Source organism: Lepus europaeus, chromosome 5 (genome assembly GCF_033115175.1).
Source record: "Lepus europaeus isolate LE1 chromosome 5, mLepTim1.pri, whole genome shotgun sequence".
NCBI classification, from domain to species: Eukaryota; Metazoa; Chordata; class Mammalia; order Lagomorpha; family Leporidae; genus Lepus; species Lepus europaeus.
This window is the reverse complement of record NC_084831.1, coordinates 121,405,583-121,427,704: the sequence shown is the minus strand read 5'-3', so window position 1 is coordinate 121,427,704 and position 22,122 is coordinate 121,405,583. Positions and strand designations below refer to the sequence as shown.

Genomic DNA, 22,122 nt, shown 5'->3' with positions numbered 1-22,122 from the left:
AAAGAGAGAAAGAAAGAGGCAGAATCTTCATCTGTTGATTCTCCCCCCAAAATGGCCTCAACGGAGCTTGGAGGAGCCTGGAACTCCATCCTGGTCTCCCACATGTGTGCAGGGGCCTAAGTATTTGGGCCGTTTTCCACTGGCTTCCCAGGCGCATTAGCTTGGAGCTGGATGGGAAGTGGAGCAGCCAGTGTCCCACTCTCCACACAGCTCCCTATTAACGACCTGCTAACAGCTCTTGGCTTCAGCCTGGCTCAGCCCTGGCCCTTACAGCCACCTGGGGAGTGAACCAACAGATTCTCTCTTTCTCTCTCTAACTCAGACTTTCAAATAAATAAATCTTAAAAAAAAAAAAAAAAAGGTGGAGTAGCCAGGACACACACTGACCAATCTTCATTAGATTCATTTCTAGGTTACTTATAGCTTTGATTGCTAATATAACTATTTCTTATTTTTAAGATGTGTAATTTTTTGGTTTATAGAAGTGGAATTAAATTAATACTCCCACTGTGATCTTACTGTCATTCCTCTTGCTGACCCCTGCTGAAGCATCACAATTTATCCGTAGATTTTGTTTGTTTTTCTAAGGAGACAATCATGCTACCACTAAACAAGCTCTTTTTTCTTTGACAGGCAGAGTGGACAGTGAGAGAGAGAGACAGAGAGAAAGGTCTTCCTTTTGCTGTTGGTTCACCCTCCAATGGCCGCCGCGGTAGCGCGCTGCGGCCGGCGCACCGCGCTGTTCCGATGGCAGGAGCCAGGTGCTTCTCCTGGTCTCCCATGGGGTGCAGGGCCCAAGGACTTGGGCCATCCTCCACTGCACTCCCTAGCCACAGCAGAGAGCTGGCCTGGAAGAGGGGCAACCGGGACAGGATCGGTGCCCCGACCGGGACTAGAACCCGGTGTGCCGGAGCCGCAAGGCAGAGGATTAGCCTAGTGAGCCGCGGCGCCGGCCGAAAGATATTCTTAATCAGGTTAAGGAAGATTCCCTCTGTTCCTAATTGTCAAGGCTTTGGTTTTACAACAAGCAACTGTTGAATTTTGTCCTATGTGTCTCTGCATTTACAGAGACCATTCTATTTTTTCTCCTTTACTGTGTTCCTGAGGTCAACCACGTGCGAGGAAAGGTTTCTCTCCCAGTGAAGCGCTCTGTGGTCTTAGTAGAGCTGCAGCTTTGCCATGGTGGATTGTTTTTTTTTTTTTTTTTTTGTACACTACATTAACTATCCATGGCTATGTAATACACCAACCTCAATTCAACGGCTTAAAACGTTTTTCTTCTCACAATTCCGAGGGTGGGCAAGTCGGGATGGGCTCGACGGAAAGTTGTTCTGTTCTGCCGGTCTCACCTGGACCGGTGCATGGGGCTGCGGCCGTCCGGTGGCTTGCACAGACCTCAGTGTCGAGGACGGTCCCCTGGCTGGTCAGCTGGCAGGCTGTCAGTTGCAATACTTTGGTGCCATCCACATGGTGGCCTCTGCAGAATGCCCGCGGAGGCTCGTTCAGATGGAAGTCGCAATCCAGTGAGTGAGGGTGGAAGCTTTAAGGTTGCTTGAGGCTTAGGCCCCAAAACATCATCCAATGCCTCTTCTGCCACATTTGATTCATCACAGTAAGTCACGGGCCAGCGCAGATTCACAAATGAGCAAAGAGACTCCTCCTTAAGGGGAGGAGCTGTGGTTTGTGGCCATTTAAAATCTACTCTAGTTAGCTGGTGTTTTGCTGGAGAGTTTTACACTTATGTTCATGAGAGGTTGGCCCATAATTAATGTTCCGTGTCATACTGCCTGTGCATAGCTTTAGAATCGAGATCACATTTGGCTTATAGAAAGAGCTGGAGAGTTTTTGTTTTCTATTCTTTGGAGGAATTTGTGTTAGATTTCAGCTGTCTGTCCAGGAAAGAGCTGTCCGTTGCCTATAAAAGCGGTTTGGCCTGGTGTTTTCATTTTGTTTTGTTTATAGGACGATTAACTGCTGATTCCATTTCTTTAATAGGACCTTTCAGACTTTCAATTTCTTCTTGATTCAGTTTTGGTAAGTTATCTGTGTGTGTATATGTATATTCTTGGGGGGAGGGTAAAATGTGCCCATTTTGTTTGTGCTTTCAAAATTGCAAGAGGTTGTAGGTAACATTCTCTTATGGTTTTAATCATTGGTATTTCTGTGGTTTTTTCATTGTCACTTTTATTTGTGACTTGTCTTTCTTTATCACTCTTATCAGAGGATTTTATTTTCCTGTTCCTAAAAAACAAACTCCCGTCTTTCTTGCTCCCTGTATTTTATCTTTGTTTACTGTGTCAGTGATTCCTCCTTTTATCTTTATCATACACTTCCTTCTGTTTTCTTTGGGTTTGTTCCATTCTTTTCTAACTTTTACAATTGGCATAGCTCATTAACACCCAGCTTTAAAACTTTTTTAATAGTAGCATTTTAAGGCTACAAACTGCCCTTGCCATACCACGTTGGTAAAATCTCACATTTTTTTCCTCTAATATTTTCTTGATTGTCTAGTTATAAAATATCTTTACATTTCTATTCCTCTTTGACCAGTATCTTTATGTAGGAAGTTACTTCAAATCTGTGAGTCGAGGGCAGGTGTTTGGGTTAGTGGTGGAGATGCCCACAACCCACATCAGACCTGAGTTCAAATCCCAGCTCTGCTTTGGACTCCAGCTTCCTGCCAATGTGCACCTCAGGAGGCAGTAGGTGATGACTGGATTAGCTGGGTTCCTTCTATCCATGGGGAGACCTAGACTGAGTTCCCAGATCCTGGCTTCTGTCTGCCGTTTCGAGCAGGTGCTAACTGAACCTACAGATGGGAGCACGCCCTGCCACTCAAATAAAGAAAAATAATAAGTAAATTCTTTTAAACATAAACTTACAGACTTTTTGTTTTTCTTCTTCTTCTTCTTCTTTTTCTCTTCTGTTTTAACTTACACACTGTTTAAGGGTAGCGTTGGGCACAACTGTGCAGCCCCTGGTTGGGACGCACGTGCCCCATATCAGAGGGCCGAGGTTCAGGTCCTGGCTCTGCACTTCCAGCTTCCTGCTGATGCACACCCCAGGAGACAGCAGGTGATGGTTCAAATACCTGGGCCCCTGCCACCCACTCATGTGGGAGACCTGGGTGGAGCTCCCAGCCCCTGGCTTCTGCTTGGCCCAGCCCCTGCTACTGCAGGCTTTTGAGAAGTGAATCAACATCTGGAAGATCTGTCTGTCTGTCTCTCTGCCTTTCAAATAAAATGAAAATAAATAAACTTTTTTAAGAGAAAAGAAAGATCATGGCTGGGGTTGGGTCGAGTTGCCACTTGCGACACTGACATCCCATATTAGAGTGCTGGTTCGAATCCTGGCAGCTTCCTGCTAATGAACCTGAGAGGTGAATGGAAGATAAATGGCCCCAGAACTTGGGCCCCTGCCACCCACATGGGAGACCAGGTTGGAGTTCCTGGCTCCCCTTTGACCAGGCTGAGACCTGGCTTTTGCAGTCATTTGGAGAGTGAACCAGCAGGTGGAAGATGTCTGTTTCTCTGCCTTTCAAATAAATAAATTTAAAGAAATATTTAAAAGAGGAAAACACAAGGGCCAGTGCTGTGGTGTAGCTGGTAGAGCCGCTGCCTGCAGTGCTGGCATCCCATATGGGCACTGGTTTGAGTCCTGGCTGCTCCACTTCTGATCCAGCTCTCTGATATAGGCTATGAAAGCAGTGGAAGATGGCCCAAGTCCTTGGGCCCTTGCACCCACATGAGCAACCCAGGAGATGCTCCTTGCTCCTGGCTTTGGATCAGCTCATCTCTGGCTGTTGTAGCCATTTGGGGAGTGAACTAGCCAATGGAAGACTTTCTCTCTCTCTCTTTCTTTCTTTCTCTCTCTCTCTCCTTCTGCCTCTCTGTAACTCTTTCAAGTAAATACATCTTTAAAAAGAAAGAGAAAGATACAGAAAGCGTAACTGTACAGTGTAATGAATGATTATAAAGCAAACACGCACGTAACCATCTCAGGTAAAAAATGACACAGATCACCAAACCCAGAAGCTCCCCGGATCCCTCCCGATTCATTACCCTCTCTCTAGCACAGATGCCTACTCTCTGTCTGCCTGCCTGTCTTCTTCTTCTTCTTCTTCTTCTTCTTTTTTGACAGGCAGAGTGGACAGTGAGAGATAGAGACAGAGAGAAAGGTCTTCCTTTGCCGTTGGTTCACCCTCCAATGACCGCCACGGCCGGCGCACTGCGCTGATCCGAAGCCAGGAGCCAGGTGCTTCTCCTGGTCTCCCATGGGGTGCAGGGCCCAAGCACTTGGGCCATCCTCCACTGCACTCCCTGACCACAGCAGAGATCTGGCCTGGAAGAGGAGCAACCGGGACAGAATCCAGCGCCCTGACCGGGACTAGAACCCGGTGTGCCGGCGCTGCAAGGCGGAGGATTAGCCTATTGAGCTGCGGCACTGGCCCTGCCTGTCTTCTTAAAGATTTTTTTATTTATTTGAAAGACTGTTAGGGAGAGACCGAAAGAGGGATCTTTCATCTACTGGTTCATTTTCCAGATGGCTGTAACAGCTAGGGCTGTTAGAAAGGCAGGAGCCAGGAACTCCTCCTGAACCTCCCACATGGGTGCAGGGAGCCAAGCACTGGTACCATCATCCGCTGCCTTCCCAGGAGCATTAGCTGGAAGCTGGATCAGAAGTGGAGCATCTGGGCCACACACTCACATTCTCATATGGGATGAAAGTGTCCCAAATGGTGACTTAACCTGCTGTATGTGGCAAATTTTCTTTTTTTTTTTTTCTGAAAGATTTATTTATTTATTTGAAAATCAGAGTTACAAAGCCAGAGAGGGAGAGAGAGAGAGAGAGATCTTCCAGCAGCTGTTTCACTCCCCCAAATGCCCGCAATGGCTGGAGCTGGGCCAGACAAAGCCAGGAGCCTGGAACTGCATCTGGCCCTCACACATGGGTACAGGGGCCCAGGCACTTGGGTCATCTTCTGCTGTTTTCCCAGGTGCATTAGCAAGGAGCTAGATCTGAAGTGCAGCAGCTGGGACTCAAGCAGGTGCCGATATGGGATGTGGCACTGCAGGTAGCGGCTTATCCCACCGTCTAACACCACTAGCCCCTGGCCAATTTTTCTAATGCTTTGTGTGGGCTTCAGAAAAGTCATTCTTTTTTGTTTTATTATTTTATTTATTTGTAAGGCAGAGTTACAGAGAGAGAAGGGGAGAGAGAGAGAGAGAGACAGAGAGAGAGAGAGAGAGATATCTTCCATCTGCTGGTTCCTCCCCGAATGGCCACAATGGATAGGGTTGGGCCAGGCCAAAGCCAGGAGCCAGGAGCTTCATCTCAGCATGTGGGTGCAGGGGCCCAAGCACTTGGGTCATTTTCTGCTGCTTTCCCAGGCACCTTAGCAGGAAGCTAGATGGGAAGTTGAGCAGCTGGGACTTGAACCAGCACCCATATCGGATGCCCATTGCAGGTGGTGGCTTAACCTATTATGCCACAATCCTGGCCCGAGAAAAAAGTCATTTTATAAAGGTTGAGCACAGTCTATGAATATTTTTACTCCTTGTTTTCTTTCTTTTTCAAGATTAATTTATTTATTTGAAAGGCAGAATTATAGAGAAGCAGAGAAAGAGAGAGAGGTCTTTCATTCGCTGGTTTACTCCCCAATTGGCCGTGATGGTCAGAGCTGGGCCAGACCAAAGCCAGGAGCCAGGAGCTTCTTCTGGGTCTCCCGCGTGGGTGCAGGGACTCAAGGACTTGGGCCATCTTTCACTGCTTTCCCAGGCCATAGCAGAGAGCTGGATCGGAAGTGGACCAGTGCCCTTAGGGGATGCCGGCACTGCAGGCAGTAGCTTTACCCGCTAGGCCACAGCGCTGGTCCTTCTCTGTTTTCTTGAACACAGCCTGTTTCATTCTTTTTCATGACCTGCCTGACTCGTATAGCTGGAGTCTGTCATCCCCCTGAGCCATTCAGTGTAAAATCTTTTCTCTTAAGATAGCTGATTAAGAGGGGCTTGAAGAACAGCACAGTAATGAATGCTAAATAGCCGAGATACTTCCCCAGCTATCTCAAGTGGAATATGTGAGACAGGAGACATGGAGGTGGCCAGGCACGATGAAGGGCCTGGGGGGCGGGCGAGGCCCAGCCTTTCGGTGAAGACCCCTGACTTGATTCCAGGGCCAGGGCTCCTGTCATCCATCTGAGGGCTCTTTGGACCACACGACCAGCGGCATGCTTTCCAAGTCTGTATCCATGAGTGGCATCAATGGCCTCTTGGACTGCCCCAATGCAGCTAGTGAGTACATGGTGAGGGTAAAGAGGTGGCCCCTCCCCCTGTCTGCTCCTTACCACCCCCAAGAGCCCGCTGCCTAGGGCTTAGACGCCCCAGAGCCGCTAGATCTGATTTGGGACCTCGGCCCTCTGAGACTCTCCGCCCCAGTGAAGGAGGACACGGGACGGAGTGGGGCTCTCCACAGGTTCCTGCCACGGGATGCGGCACTGAGCACGGAACACCGGGAGCTCAGTGCAGAAGCTCTGCCCTTCCTGTTCCCCAGAAACAGAACTGAAACGTGGGGCCTGCAGCCCCCTTCCCTTGAGAACCCCAGAGCTCTGCTCCGGGCTTCCTAAGTTCTCCAGTTTTGCTCCACGCATACCCCGCCCTCCCTCGGGGCTCCCCGGTGCCCGCCCTCAGGAATGGCGTCACAGGCACCTGCAGCTTGGGAACCTGATCCAGGTGGAGGGGGGTGGGGAGGCAGCCCTGGGCGCCTTTGTCTGGCTCCAGCTGGGCACTTCACGTCTCCTTTTGTGTTGGCAGGGAATTTATCTCGGTTCTCTGCCACTGACCTCAGCCAACGGTGAGTTTGGGGACTCAAGGCCTACTGGGGGAGGAGCGCTGAGTCTGGGCCCTAAAGTTTGCAGCTCCAGGGGTCTCTCTGCCTCCTGAAACATTGGTCCCCTTTACGCTCCAAAGACCCTTCCGCCTGAGCTGCCTAGAGTTCACCCCATTCTCTTTGCTTGAGGGAGAACTCACCGGGTTCCTGGTGGCCCCATGGGATGGAGGAAAAAATGAGAGGAGGAAAAGAAGCAGCCGGATCCCAGAGTGTCAGTGCAATCAAAGAGAGGGAGTTGCCTGCTATTGTCAATGACATAAAGGTGGGCCGGCAGTGGGCTGCTGGACGATCTTCCAGGGCAGGGCTTGAGGGCCCAGCCTGGTGTCGGTCCATGTAAATAACAAGCATGGGAAATCAGCACCTGTTTATTTGGCTGCCATGGCCAAAGCCTGATTAGGGTGGCTCAGCCTCCTAAGACCGTGGCGGCCGGAGCAAGTCATGGGCCCTTTAAGATATGGGGCTCTGATTTGTGGTCCTGAAATTCTCTAGCTGACACATCCTCCTGGCTCTGGCTTTCGGATTAGCTCATGGGATGGGGCTGATGAAATCCCAGGAAATTCAGTCCTTATTGGCCTGAGGCCCAGAGGCCCTTTCCAAACAGCAGAGATGGTCGTACACAAGGCTCTTGTTCAGAGAGGGGAAAATGCCCCCCTGGAGAGCCCCCACCCCATCCCACTTCCGGTGGGGAGCAGCAAGAGAGAGGAGATTGGGCACTCCCGTCTGGAGCCTGGATTAGGTAGGAAGGGGGAGCCTGCAGGCATCTGGGTGGAGCCTGGCGTTCGCCTCATAAATAGAGGGGCCTGGGAAACCCAAGAGCCCACCTCCAGGAAGGCCCAGGGCAGGAGGTCAGGGCAAGGGGCTGTGTGTCTCCCAGCCCTTCCTCCCCTCTCCAGCCTGCTCTCTGCTGGCCAGGGTCTCTCTGTCTCTCTGGGAGCACTCTTCCTTCTTTCGCAGCCTCACCTCTTCTTTTCTCCCGGCAGCTGTAGCCAGCTGGAAGGGGGCTCGGGCACCTGGGCAGGCTCCTCCCTGCGTCGCACGTTCAGCTTCCTCCTGGGCATGACGGGAAAGACCAAGGTAAGAGTCAGCCGGGGCGGGGCTGGGGTGGGGGGAGACCGGAGGCCAGGGATTTGCTGCCCTCCCCATTTCCCTGCCTCCCCTGTTAGAGACTGAGGGCCATGGTGAGAGCCCACTCCCCCTCACTATCCTAGCAAATCACCTCTCCTCTGCTTTCCGCCTCACCTCCAGCTTAGTACAAGCTGTGGGCAGCTGCAGGGGGAACAGGGCCAGCAGCCTTGGGAGTTGAGGCACCGCCCAAGCCTCCGTCTCTGGAGGCCGCACAGGGCTAAGAGGTGGGCCAAGGAGAGCTTAGCCATCGGCGAATGATGATCCTCATCACAGCCATCGTTTTTACCTCTTGGTAGAGTCATAGGGTCGGCAAAGCGCTTTGTACACTCATAATTTGATGGGTGGGAGCAGCAGCTGAAGGAGGTGAAATTAAACCTTGGGCAGAGTGGAAGGCAGGAGAGCCTGCGATTAGGGGAGCGCAGGCTCCGGGTGGCCATGCCGCCTGCATCCCCGGAAGCCAAGGTGTGCGGGCTCTGGTGAAGCCAGGAGCTGACCAGGGGTGTGTGTGTGTGTGTGTGTGTGTGTGTGTGTGTGGGAGAGGGCATCTCCGCTTTATTCAGTTACCGGCAGCGGATCCCCCACACCACCACCACCCTGCCATTTCCTCCCGTGGCCTCCCCCAGGATCCATGTACCTCCCTACCCTGGGGACACTGAGGGACCCCAGAGAAGTGCCCCGCCAGGCCAGGCTCTCAGGCAGGGCTGATTTCTAGGGGGGTGGTGGTGGAGAGGAATGCCTGGGGCATGGTGCTGGGAGCCCACGGCAGGGCCCAGGAGTCTCCCCTCCCACCGGGCAGCAGGAGTCTGCTTGGGGTGCAGTGGCATTTCCCCACATGTTCTCCGGGCTCAGGGTAGGGGAGTCCCTGTGAGGAAGCCAGTACCGCCCAGGGGCCATCCAGATCCCAGGGCCCACCCTCCGCCTGGGAGTCCCGAAGGAGTAGAGCAACCTGGCCAAGCAAAGAGAATGTGGGCAGACACTTTGAAGCTGGGACCGGGACCCCTCAGCCTGGCCTCCCCCACCCCGGGCCTCACTGCCTCGGATTGCCTGTGGTCTCCTGGTCATCTTCCTTCCTCCCTCTCAGCTGAGTGTACCTGCCTGGAGGTAATCTCTCCCCTCCTCGGCTCAGCGCAGCAGGGGGGCCACCAGCAGGTAAACATCAGGGGGTGGGGCCAGGGGAGGGGAGGGAGCCGGTGCTGCTGGGAGAAAAGGAAGTGGCTCATTCCTTCCTACTTGATTAGCGTTGCACGCTTGACCAAACGTTCTCCCAGAGGTCACCTCAATTAATTCTTATAACTACCCTGGCACAGAGGAGGGTTTTAATCTCCGTGTTACAGACTAGATAACCTAGTGGCCAAGTTTACTCGGCCAAGGTCCCACAGCCGGTAAGAAATGGATCTGCGGTGCACACCCTGGAGCTGCACTTGAGCTGCCTCGGCCTCCCTCAGCAGCCTCTCCCCTGCTTCCCCGCCCTTCTTCCCCGGGGCTTCTGCAGGCCGGCCTTTGGGGGCGGTGCTAATAACCGCACCCTCCCAGAAGGAATACACAGGGTCCAGGATAATAAGAAGGAAAACAAGCGGCCTCCTGGACAGCCGAGCACCTGGGCCCAGGGTGCTCTGTCTGAAGTGGCAAAGGCACATTGCCGGAAGTCAGAGGGGCTGCACAAGGGGGCGGCTACTTTCAGATTCTGGCAGAAATTATTTCTGTATATGGGGGAAAAAAATACCCCAAAGCATCACAGTTTCTGAAAATCTGGAAGATATCACTGGATAGGAGGGGGAGTGAAGGGGTTTAGGGAAAATGGGGTCATGGATGCCAAGGACAAAGGAAGGGGGTTCACAGCTGGATCCAGAAAATGGAAGCTGATCAAGCTGCAGGCCTGGCGCAGTCAGTGGAACAGCCTCCCCTGCCTGGCTGCTCACCCCCAAGAGGAAGAAGAGGGCACAGGGTGAGGGGCGGGGCGACAAGTGGCAGGTGGCATAGGAGGCAGCCTGCAGCTAGAGGCAGGAGACAGAAAGAGCTTAGAGGTCAGGGCCTCTTCCTCTATAGAGACCTGCTAGGTTGAGATTGTGGGCTGAGTTATCAGTCCCAAAACCCTGCGTTCCTCGTCCATCGGGTATCCAGGCTGAAGTTTGGCCCTTTAAGAGTCTATCCTTAGCTCGCCCCAGGCCTGGGATGGCAGCCGAGGTCCCAGCCCACCGGGAGGCTCTGGGCCCCTAGTGGGCGGAGCCCTGGGGACGGGGCAGGGCTTCTGGCCTCCGGCTGTCTGTTTTTAAATTTAGTGCATTCCTTCCTCAACCCTGGCCGCCCACTGCGGGGAGGTGCAGTCTAGAATTCTGGGGCCTCGGCACTGCTGCTGTTGGGGAGTTCCTGGGGCCTTCCATGAGTCTCCCCCGCAGGTGCAAGACTGCAGCCAGCAGCCTGGTTGCTGGGAAAGTCCGTCCTGCTTCTGTTTTTCATCCCACCTGGCCTGCGCGTGATTTAGTTCCTCTCCCTTTTTTCTGGTCTTGGCTATGTAAGGATCCTGAACAGGGGGGAAAAGGGTGAAGGAGGAGATGGAGAAAGAGTTGCTAGGCAGAAGGGGAAGCCAGAGCAGCAGTGTGGGGGGTGCAGAGCCCAACCCGCTCCGCCAGTGGTGAGGCAGTGCAGCCCAAAATAGTGGCAGAGGCTAAAATTGGCACCTTCAAGAGTGCTGAGTTGGGCTTGAAACCTGCAGCCGGGCGCTGCCAGCTGAACTGGGTCAGGGGGCTGCTGCCTGTGGCCGCTGCCCCGGCAGCCTCCCCTCCCCCACACCTTTGGGGAAGGAAGACCCCTGCCCGCTTAGAAGGCTCTGTTCCAGGCTGTCTGTGCATCCGGCAGACCCTGGGTCGCAGAAGGGCATTGCAGTGTGAGTGGCTGGGCAGACTGGAGGTCGGTTCAGGATGCCCGTGCTGCCCCCTGCCTGGGCGGGGACTGCCCATGCCCTCACCGTCCCTGCCCTCTAGTCTGCTTCCTGCTCCACTTGCAACAGCGGGGACCGGGGAGCCTCAGCTTCCTAGCCTTCAATGAAGGTGGCGAGTGCCGCCGGCGGCCCGCAAAGCAGCAGGCAGACACAGAGCTAGGACGGGCAGTGTGGTCAGGGAGGCCCCAGCGGGCTGGGAGGAAGCCTGGCCTCGGCCTTCTTGGACCTCCTGGGCACTGCCGTCTTCCAGCCTGCAGGGCACCCAGCCTCTCCTTCCCCTTTGATTTCCCCTCCCTGTCGCCGCCCCGGCCCCAAGTCGTAAAAGGGGTCTATCCGCTCAGGCATGCTCCGACGGGCCCCATGGCCAGGAAGGAACTGGTCCCCGGGTTCCCTGGAGAGCTGGGGGCGGATGCACTCCTCGGGCCGCAGGGCTTTGAAGCCCAGAGGTTACGCGGTAGCTGGGAGGCCGCGGGGGAGAGCCAGACCTGGCTTCGGGGCTGGACACCGGTGGGTTTTAGGAAACGCAGAGCTAACGGGCGGCGTCTGGGGCTGGAGGGCGCCCCCAGGCGCTGGCGCGGAAATAGGCAGAGGGGCCCCTCAAACCTGTCCAGGGACACCCCAGTACTTCTTCAAGCTGCCCCAGCACGGCCCGGGCGCCCCGTCCCGCGCGCCGGCACCCGCCCTCCCTGCGCTCCGCCTCCCCCTTCCTGAGCTCGGGCGGGGGAGGAGACAAGGGTTTGAGGAACTGGCGCTGGGTGCCGGGCGAGGGGAGTCAGACTTCCTGTCCCCGAGACCGACGCGTGCGGGCCGGACCCCTCCCCCCGCCTCCCCCACAATAGCTGGACGCCTGGGTCCGCGCCCCGTCCAACCCTCCGCCCCATCGGATTATGTCTCGGATCGAATCCCTTACGCGGGCGCGGATTGAGCGGAGCAAAGAGCTGGCGAGCAAGGTGGGCTCCGCAGACCCCTCTCCCTTCCGCCACGGCCCTCGGGGCGCCCCCTCTTCTCCCCTCCCCGACCCCCGGCGTCCGCGCGCACCCCAGGCTCCCCGCCCGCTTCCTGGGCGCCAAAACCGGGCGGAGCGGCGGACGGGGAGAGCAGCGGCGGGACGGGTGGGTGGGGCCGGAGGGAGTGGGGAGGGGGTTGGAGGAGCTGAGCCGGAGACGCGACCCGCGCCTCCGGCAGCGCGGCGATCCCGGCGAGGGCGGACTGGGGCTCGGGCGCCTCCGATCCGCCGGGACGGGAACGGGGCCTCGCGAAAGAAAGTTGCTCGGGTAAGGCACGGGGCGGGAAGAGGGAGGCGTGCGCGCCGGGGTGGGGGCGGGGAGGCTTTCCGCACCCCCCTCTCGGCCCGAGTCCGCCGGGTCGCGCCCGGCGACGCGTCCCCCCCTACACACACACCCCGTCCCCTGCCGCTGGCTAGCCCAGGCCCCCTTTGTCCCCGCCATCCGGCGGCGGGGGCGGGCGGGGGTGCTTTCCCGGCTCCCTCCCACCTCCACCACCGCCACCGCCGCCGCCGCCGCCGCCACCGCTCGAGACAAAAGTCAGCTCCTCCTCTCCTCGCAGATGGACTTTCCAGCTGTGATTCAGCTCTCCCCCTGGGTGGGCGGGTGGCCGCCGTCCTCTCACCCTCAGGTGAAGGAGCAGAGGTCTTTGTGTCGCTGGAGCCTCTCCTCCATCCCGAGCGCCGCCGAGCCGGGAGCAGGGGGCCCGCAGCCCCGTCTGCCGCGCCAGCTTTCCGTGCGCCTTGTTCTAACCTGAAACAACCCGAAACCCTTGGGCGCGTCTCCCCCTCCGCCTCCCCAGCTCTCTTAACTCTCTTATCTCCTGGTGGGGTGGGGGCGGCCTGCGCCTGTCATCTCGTGAGTCTGGTGTGCAATTATCTGCGCACACCCTGTGGTGGCCTCTTGGTCATCCTTTCCAAGTAGCCCGGATCCCCGCGTTTGTACCCGGGCCCACTCCCCCAATGCCCTGACTCCTCTCCACCACCCCACCACCCCAGCTCCCGGGGAAATGATGAAGGATGAGCTGGGAGGAAGGTGGTGCGGCCACACTGCGCCTCCCGGCTCCCCGGAGCACCCACACTGTCCCCATTATCAGAGAGGCCAGGACCCAGCCCAGAGCTGGTTTAATCTCTGGCCTCCCACAGACCCGTCGCCCTGCCCTGGTGCTCAGCCTAGGCTGCTCACCAGCTCCAGACAGCCCAGCACCCTCCTGGAGCCCTCCAGGGTGGTGGAGACTCCTGCCCCCACCTGCCTCGGCGCTCCTGGCCAGGCTACCTGTCTGGAGGTTACTAAGTTGGGAGAGGTTCCTGGCTGGGGAGGGCGAGGGGGTAGAGGGCCCTGGAGGCAGCCTGTAAGGCTTCCCTGGGGGGAGGGGGGTTGGGATTGCAGACTAGCAGCCGGCCGGAAAGCAAGGAGGGATTGGTGTGGGCCTAAGACAAACAGGCCAGGGTGAGGTGGCTAAAGCGTGGTGGGGCAGTGGGGTGGCAGACAGGCCCTTGCCTCACAGCCCTGGCCAGGCCAGGCCCCAGCTCCAAAAGTCTGTTTATTTTTTCAACCGTTTGTGCTGAGACCCTGGAGGAGAGCCAAGGGGGGCGGGAGAGGTTTTTTTGAAACTACGGAAATTTGGTTCCACCCTAAAAAGGAAAGCCGTGGGGAATTTGAGGGAGGGTAGGCAGACCTGGTGTAGACCTGGGAGTAGAGAGAGGTTCTGGGAAGGTGGCTTACGGGGGTCCTCTTTTTCATTCTTGGGGGACCTGGGAGGTCAGATACCTGAGTCCTCTTGCCCTGTTTTTTTTGGGGTTTGTTTTGGGTTTTGGTAGTGGGGGGGCCGGAACCCAGAAACCTGGCTCTCCTTTGTATTCTGGGGTCATCCAAAGGGGAGGGGGGAGTTGGGGGCTCTGGGCTGGGGAGTAGGGGGCTGAAGGGGCACAGAGGCCACAGGAGGCTGGCGGTTGTCGGTTTGGGCTGGTCGGAAGGGGAGGGCCACCTCCGGAAAGCTGTGGTTACAGAAGGGGGAGTTGGTTCCTAGCCAGCACACCCTGGGTCCCCGCTTCCCCCTCCCCCAGTGCACCAGCTGTCTCCTTTCTTTTTATACTGTGGTGGGAAGTGGAGGGCCGCTGGAAATGGGAGAGTGGGGGGGGGTGGTCTCCCCTACTGCCTGGGGGGCCTCATCCCCTGCCCCGACTCCTTACCTGGCTTCCTGGGACCTCCTTACTGGGGGAGGAATCCGCCGGACCCTGCCCCTGCCTCCTTGCCTCGCTCAGAGGCGCTTCCTGCAGAGCCCCCTCCAGGGCCGCCTTTGCTTTTCGCTCCAGTTCTATTCTTCAGCCCTCCACCCCCGCAATCCTCTCTGCTCTACTTCCTACCTCCACGGGCCCCAAACCCCGCAGGTCCCATTGCTCTCTTCAACCCCCCCTCCCCCGTCCTAACCTCTTTTCCTTTCCCAAACCCTAACCTTCCGCGCCCCTCAGAACAAAGGGGTCAGCGATCCGGGGCCAGCTGCGGAGGCTGGGGTCCTGGAATCCCCAGGATCCAGGATCCGGCCGCAGACTGCGTGGAGGGCAGGTGGACTGGGGAGCGCGGAAGGGCCCATTTCTTTGTTCTGAGTAATGGAGAGGTGGCCGGCTTTGTGTGCAGGGGCCAGCAGGGTGGCGGGAGGTAGGGCTGGGGGAGCCCACCGGGGAGCTGACCGCTGGGGAGGAGAGTGGAAGAACTGCGGGTCTTTGGGAGGGGGGCATCGGAAAAAAAAATCTAGGGGTCGTGGAGGTTAGGGAAAGAGCTGGGGGGGGGAGGGGAGAAGCGAGTATGGAGGTGGGGGAAGGGAGCTGAAAGCTTGGGGAAGTCACCGAGTGCCTGCAGGGGGTTGGATGGTGCTGGAGGAAGACCTGCCCCCAGGAGCAGACTGGGAGGAAGAGGGGTCTGGTCTCAGCCCCTGTGGCACTGGAACAGTGACCCTGGATTCCGGAGGGGGCAGCTCTGCGTGTGCGTGTTACCTGTGAGTTGGAGGGGGTGTGTGTGTGCGCGCCTGCCCCTGCCCCCTGCCCCGTGTGTACTGTCCTGCTCTGGGGTACAGTTCTGTATGGTAGTCACCACCGAAGCAGGGGGCTCATGCTCTCTGGACACGGGGAGGTTGTTCTGTTCTCAGTTGCGTTCTCTGGAAGAGAAGCAGCTTAGAGGAACCCGCTGGACCCTTCTGGGTTTGTTTATGTCTCCTTGGGGAGGGTGGGGGTGGGGCTGCAGGCAGCAGCTGCCCCCCTCCCAACTCAGCCGGCCTGCCCTGTGCCAGGAGGGCAGGGAGTCCTGGCACAGCCATTGTTCACTTGCACAAACGCCCGTCTGTTTGCATCGCTCCCCTCTGCCTCTCTCTGCGCGTCTCTCTCTCCTGGCCCGACAGGTGTGGCCGGGTGGGGGGCAGGCTAGGGTCCAGGATGCTTGTGTCTCAGGGTCTCTAGCCTGATTCTTTCCCTACAGCCCTTCGCACCCCTCTTCTGCCTCACTGCCATGCCCGCCGCCTCTGCCCAGTGTCTCATCTTCGTTCATTAAGCAGGCATGTATTAAGTGCCTTTGTGTGTTGACTGATGTCTTTCTGTGTTGTTTCTGGCTGGGGTGTTAGTGGTTCCATTTGGCCGCCTTCCCTGTGGCCTCCTGTCTTCATCCTGTCCTTGAAATCTCATAAAGGCACCCAGGCAGGCCGGGGTCATCCCAGTCCCTATCTCGGTCCCATGGCCTGGAACCCTCTCCTTCCTCATTTCCCAGCTCTGCAGCTCAACCCCATGACTAAGTGTGCTTCACGGCCAATGTCACAAATGGCTTACCCCGCAGTGCAACCCTGCAGACCTCAAACAGACAGGGGTCTGGACAGAGCCCCCCCCCCCCCCCTTGGGGTAGGGGCTGCTGCCCGTTGCAGCTGGCGCTGAGGCGGGTCTGAGTGCCACGTGGTTGGGGCAGGGGCAGCTGACAGCTCGGGCCTTGTTTGGAGACACTGTGGCTTGCCTGGGTAGGCTCTGCCAGGCCCTGTCGCCTGCTGGGGAGCACAGGAAGCCGAAGTGCAGGCTTTGGCATCGCCTTGGCCTTCATGTGTGTCACTGTGTTTGTCTCTCAGCCTGCGGTAGGAGATGGAGAGCAGAGGGGGGCACTGCCTGCCTGTGAGCTTTACAGCAGTCAGCCGTGGGGCCTCCTGCCATTGGTCCATCTTTCTCTCCCCAGCGTGGCTGAGATAGTGGGAGGAAGGTTTGTCTTTGGACCTCCCAAGGAAACCCTCATGGTCTAAGCTCAGCTCAGAGGGAGGGGAAAGAGGAAGAGGAGGAGGAGGAAGAGGAGGAAGGAGAGAGCAGCCTGCAGGACCTGTAACAGCAAGGAAGAGGTTGCAGAGCAGGGACGGGGTGCTGCTCAGATCCTGTGACTTGGCGTTTATCCATCCATCCTTCCTTCCTTCCTTGCTTGCTTCCTTTCTTTCATTGCCAAACACTTATTAAGTGCCTGTTGTATACCAGGTGCTGTGTTCACTGCTTTAATGTTCTTTATCTGAAGGCTGTGAGTGAGAAAGTCATACAAGGGGTCTGTGAGAAAAGGCAGAATGAGTTGATGCCAGACTGCAGAGGGCTGAACCCCAAAGGAAGGGTCTCTGGGCGCTGGGGGGTGGGGGCTGTGTCAGGTCGTTTTGGCTGACAGATTGGGGCCTGGAGGGGAAGGCTCTGCTGGGGACGGGGTCCACGGGAGACCTGCGTAGTGATCTTCAGAACACCTAGAAAAGAGCGGGCCTGGCCGGCTCCCTTGTGGCTGGAGCAGGCACCCCTGGTGAGGCCTGGGGCAGACACAGGCCACCTCTGAGACAATAGTGCTAGGCCGTGCCAGGGCTGCCTGCTGCTGGCCGCGCCCCTGCTGGGATGTGCTGCCGCTGTGGCTGCTGCCCGCTGCTGGCCCACCTAGAGAGGGGGTCGCTTCCAGAGAGGGTGAGTGCCAGGAGGTCCCAGAGGGCAGTGCGCAGCACACCTGGGCCACCCACGGGGCCTCCATGCCGGGGAGGGGCCAGGCCACTGAGGACCCCTTTCTCTGGCTGCTTCAGCCCTCTCCCCACTTTTGCCACTCCCATCCAAGCTGGCGGGGCAGGTGAGTGCTCCCAGGGGGGTCGGGGAGGCAGGTGTGGACAGCACTGCAGGGACCCCGGGCCAGGCGCGGTGGCCTTTTTCAGGCTGTTTTCAAGAGTGCTTGCCTACCTGCTTTTACTTCAAGGTTAACAAGTGCTTCCACTTTGGAATTGTGTCAGAGAAGGCCAGGAAGGGTGGGAGAGCAGGGGAGAAAAGAGAGTGCATGGGAGGGGGAAGAAGTCACCGCACTTGCTGGTGGAGATTCTGTAACGTTGTTATTTAGAAGTGAACGGGACCCTCTGAAGACATTCAGTCAACGAAAGAGCCGCCATGTAGAACCAGACAGATGGAGGTTCCACCAAAGAGGGGGCTTGGGAGTGATCCTGACCCAGAGGACCAGGTGCTAGGGGTGAGAGGCAGACAGGGGGTGCATGCCTGAGGTGCCGGTGCGGGGAGGGGGCAGGGAGCAGAGGTGGGGGCTTCCCCCAGATGAGAAGGGAGGACCTAGCCGGAGACCAGGCAGGAGGAAGAGGAGGAAGGAGGAGTGGGATGAGCAGAAGGGGAGGAAAGAAAGAGGATGGGGGGTGGGGGGTGGGGAGGGTTTCTGGGTGGGGAGAGGTGAAGACTGCGAACCTGGAACTTCTGAGCAGGGGCAGGAGAGAAGGCACAGGGGCCAGCAGGAAGCCCGGAGGCCCGAGGGCACCGCGGTGCCCTGTGGCCCCTGCACTGTTGAGTCAGCCCCTCAGCACTTCCCTTTTCTGCCCTAAGCACCAGGCCCTGGGCGGCCCTTCCCCTCCCCCACCACCTCACTGCTAGTAGGGAGGCCGCCGGGAAGCCTCAGAGCCAGCGGTCTTGTGGGGCCTCTGTTCCTGTCCTGCAGGAGTGGAGGGGAGGCCCAGAGACCTGGGCTGGCTTTGGGGAAGCTCTGGAGGTCAGGGACAAGGCCTTGGCCCGTGGGGCCCCTGGGGAGTGGGAGACTGGAGAGCTGAGATGGGGCAGCCCTCCACTGGGGCTGGGAGGGAGGTGGAGGGATGTGAGAAGGGACTTCCTGGGGTGACAGAGATTGGCTGCAAAGAAGCCTGCGGTCCCAGGTTCTGTCTCTGGAGGGAGGTAGGGGAGGAGTAAAAGTTAGACTGGAAGAGAGATTTTTCCGTCCGGAGCAACTGGCCAAGCTTACTCCCTTAGGAGGCCCAGGGGAGGGGTAACCCAGGGAAACCAGGCCCTGCTGCCTGCAGGTCGGCGGGGGGCACGCAGCCTCCTCCTTGGCTGCGTGTTGGGGGAAGAGTTAGGGTCTGGGAGCCTGACCTCTGGGCTGGAGGTGGCAATGGGGGCATTGTACCCTCTTCAGTCAGTCTGCTAGGGGCCCTCCTGCCCGCCCATTCCTGCCCCCCCCCCCCGTGACAACCACAGAGACAGCGGCTCCAACACCGGTTGTCATGGTTATGAGAGGAGCTAACTCCCGTAGATTGGAAAGCGCTGGTGAGCTGGCACCCTCCGCTTCGCCTGCTCTCCCTTCCTCTCTGCGCATCTTCCCCCGGCACGGGAGGAGAGACTACAGCAGCTCGGGGGCGAGCAGAGCTGGGGCTGGGAGGTGGAGTGAGGACGCCGAGACCTAAGCCAGGGAGATGAGCGGCAACAGGAGGCAGCCCAGCCGCAGGGGCCAGGTGGGTCCGGGGCCCAGGGGCAGACCTCCCGGAGCCCGGCCTGGCCACTCCTGGACGGCTGTGTGTAGCCCTGCGGAGGGCTCTGCTTTAGGAACTGGTGCCGTCCGGGGCAGGCATTTCTTCCTCGCCGTTGCCTGTCTTTCGGCACCTTCCAGCCTTACATCCTACCTCTGTCTCTCTCTCTCATCCCTCCTGCAGACCCGGGAGAAGGAGAAGATGAAGGAAGCCAAGGATGCCCGCTACACCAACGGGCACCTCTTCACCACCATCTCCGTGTCGGGCATGACCATGTGCTATGCCTGCAACAAGAGCATCACAGCCAAGGAGGCCCTCATCTGCCCGAGTGAGTTGTTCGGACCCCGATTGTCGCTCAGACGCGGTGCCCGGTGACCCCGATCTTCCTGCTGCCTTGGTCCGCCAGGGCCGCTCTCCCCGTGGAGCTGCAGCCGGGCCCCCTGCTCCCTTCGCTCCCACGGGGAGGGGGGTGGCTGGTGGGATGTGACATAAGCAGGACTAGCTGGGAATGTGGGAGGCGAGGCCCTGCCGGCCCCCCCCCCCCCGCAGCTGTCGCCCACTGGGCATCCCCCTTGTTCCCTGAACAGCTGCTGAGGGTTAGGGGAACTGGTGGGGGAAGGAGCAGGAATGCCGTGTGTGTGTGTGTGTGCGCGCGCGCGTGCGTGTACGCAGGGGGCGCAGCCTTCCAGCTGGTGCTGCCCATCTTCTGGGCAGGACTTCAGGGTCGCCTTGGCCCTCGCTGCTCATGGAGCCTCAGTTCTCTGCGGTTTCCAGCACAGGACAGGATGAGGCCCCCCGGGGTCTCACGTTTCTAGGGGGAAGGGGGAATACGGCGGCCTGCGGGGGGCAGGAGTCGAACTGCCGAACTGCCGATCTCCAGCCGGTCCGAGGGTAGCCCCTACTGGGGAGTATAAGCAAGGAATCCCTGCCTTGCCCGGAGGCCCTGGGCCGCACAGAGGGCTCCTCCCCCAGCTACTCATGGCTTTATGGCTGAGTTGATGCAGGGATTGTGAGTGGCAACCTGGGAGCAGGACTGAAGGGAGGGTCGGGTGGTACAAACCACCCGTGGGGACGTGGGGACGTGGGGACGTGGGGAAGGAACCCCCAGAGCCGGCCCATGAGGCCTCCCGGCTTCCTCACCGCTCAGTTTAGAGTTAAGAGGATGAAGAGGGAACCCCATCTCATTCCTCCAGAGACCTGACAGAGTCCCCAATCCGGAAGCTTGTTGCCAGGGGAACAGGGGAGGCGGGCGGCGCTATTTTGAGAGCAGGTGGAAAGTGGAGGTTCGATCCAGAGACACTAGGTGTTGGGGGCAGGGGCAGGGGCCTGGGGAGGCGGGGAGCTGTAGCTCTCACCTCTGTCTGTGCCCTCCGCCCCACCCTGCTCGCCTTGTATTTGTGGAAGTGAGCGCGGTGCTGGGTATTGTCTGAAGGAGTTAGCAGAGCTTCCGGTGTTGCTGGACAGGAGAGGGGAAACGGGAGGGCCAAGGGCTGAAGGCCCCTCTGGGAAGCGGGAAGTGGACAGCAGGGAAAGGGCCAGCCAAGGGTGCCCAGGCCCAGCCCCCTCCTCCTTTCCTCTCCTCTCCTCCCCTGGGGCTGGGGGCGGGGAGGATGGGGGAGAAGCAGATGGAGTGTGGGAGCTGTGGGCTTGCCTTAGCTGGGGGAACAGGACTCCCTGGGCCTGGAGAGAGAAGGCAGATGAGTTGGTGCAGAAGGCAGTGCAGGGCACGGGCTGCCCCCACGCTGCTGCTGGACCCCCAAGCCTTAGAAGTGCCTGGGCCCCGAGTCCAGGGCATGCCGGGAGTAGGGAGGCAGCAGGAGTGTGGCCTTGGGAGTCTGGTTCGAATCCAGTGCTGCCGCTGGCAGGTGACTGGAAGAAGAGCATAATTGAATCTCTCCCAAAGGAGAGAGGCACAGGTGGAACACTCAGTACTGGGAGAATGTGTGTTTCCCACTCCAGTCTCCTGGCCCCTGGCCCAGCTGCCCTGTCTTCTGTTCCCTGGGGGGCCTCTCTTCCCTCCACCATTCCCAGCCTTCTTTGCACCTCTTCTCTCTAGAACCCCCCTCACACCACCCCTCCTGCTGGCTTAATTTCCCTAAACATCCATACCCCTTCTCACTTCATTTCCTGCTAGCAGGAAGAGGGAGGGGGGAGGAGAGGGGCTGGGGTGGGGGTGAGTCCCCTCCTGTACCACCCGACCCTCCCTTCACCCTCTCTACCCACCCTCCCAGCCTGCAATGTGACTATCCACAACCGCTGTAAAGACACCCTCGCCAACTGTACCAAGGTCAAGCAGAAGGTGAGAGGGTGGGGAGGGCAGCGGGCTGGGGGAGAGGGTAGTGAGCGTGCGGTACCCTCTTCCATTCATCCCTACCCTGTGTGCCTCAAGCCCTGTCCTCACCAGGGGCAGCCCAGACCCTCAGCCCCGGGCCTCCTGCTGTACCTGCTGCACATGCAGCCCCGCAGCCCTGGGCCACAGCGCCAGCGCCTCCCCACGCCTGTGGGGGCGACCCGTGGGTGATGGCTATGCTTGGTGTCTCTCTGTCTTGCAGCAACAGAAGGCCGCCCTGCTGAAGAACAACACTGCCTTGCAGTCTGTGTCTCTCCGCAGTAAGAGTGAGTAGTGGCCCCAGGAAGACCCCGGACCCCAGGCTGCTCGGCCTGTGGGCTCTGCTGCCCCCCTGAGGTCACTCACAGGCACAACACCTCTCCTCCTTGGGGAGCCGGGAGCAGGGAGCACAGGGACACAAGGGATAGTCCAGACCCTCTGGCTCAGAGCCTGGACAGGAGGACCCACATAGGGATGAGGCTTGGGATGGCCAGTCCCCTGAGCCCGGCCGCACCCCTGCGCTGTTGCTGATGTGCACTGCATTTTGGGAGCATTGACGACCTGTCAAGGGTCGATTCAGACAGCATTGTGCCAGGGGAGCCAGGTGCTAGGGCAAAAACAGCCGAGCCCCAGACCCTGCTCATCCACTGGCCGAATCTCCGCCCCTTGTTGAGCTTCACTTTGCTCATGGGCTTGCTCCCAGAAAGAGACAAGACAAGGTTCTTGGGGAGCATTGAAGTAAGGTGGCTTTGTCCTCACTGTTGCCACCACGTCCCCTGGACGAGAGCCGAGGAAGTTGGGAGGCCTGGGTCCTGCGAAGGCACCGGTGTTAACATTTGCCCTCTTGGTCTCTGTGCCCCCAGCCACCATCCGAGAGCGGCCCAGCTCTGCCATCTACCCCTCAGACAGCTTCCGGCAGTCCCTCCTTGGCTCCCGCCGCGGCCGCACCTCCCTGTCCTTAGCCAAGAGCGTGTCCACCACCAACATTGCTGGGTGAGCCCCTGCTTGGGAATGGGACAGCCAGGCGGGCCCCAAGAGCACAGCAGTGGAGCCTGGGGGGGGGAGGCGCGGAGCG

General features: G+C 58.5%; 1 protein-coding gene across 8 annotated transcripts in view; it reads left to right on the top strand.

Annotated features, from left to right (window-relative positions):
• ARHGEF2 (Rho/Rac guanine nucleotide exchange factor 2) overlaps positions 1-22,122 on the top strand; it is a 50,369-nt gene that overhangs the window by 15,705 nt on the left and 12,542 nt on the right. For 3 of the 8 annotated variants that reach the window (XM_062192463.1, XM_062192464.1, XM_062192462.1), the window contains exons 4-11: positions 1,996-2,034; positions 6,173-6,290; positions 6,810-6,849; positions 7,866-7,959; positions 18,902-19,046; positions 20,950-21,017; positions 21,271-21,334; positions 21,911-22,040. In XM_062192463.1, the coding sequence (XP_062048447.1) occupies positions 1,996-2,034; positions 6,173-6,290; positions 6,810-6,849; positions 7,866-7,959; positions 18,902-19,046; positions 20,950-21,017; positions 21,271-21,334; positions 21,911-22,040 (698 nt within the window). Of the gene's footprint in view, positions 1-1,995; positions 2,035-6,172; positions 6,291-6,809; positions 6,850-7,466; positions 7,622-7,646; positions 7,731-7,865; positions 7,960-11,709; positions 11,899-12,127; positions 12,223-18,901; positions 19,047-20,949; positions 21,018-21,270; positions 21,335-21,910; positions 22,041-22,122 lie in introns of those variants that run through there. The other 5 variants (XM_062192467.1, XM_062192466.1, XM_062192468.1 and 2 more) reach the window with 4 other exon arrangements.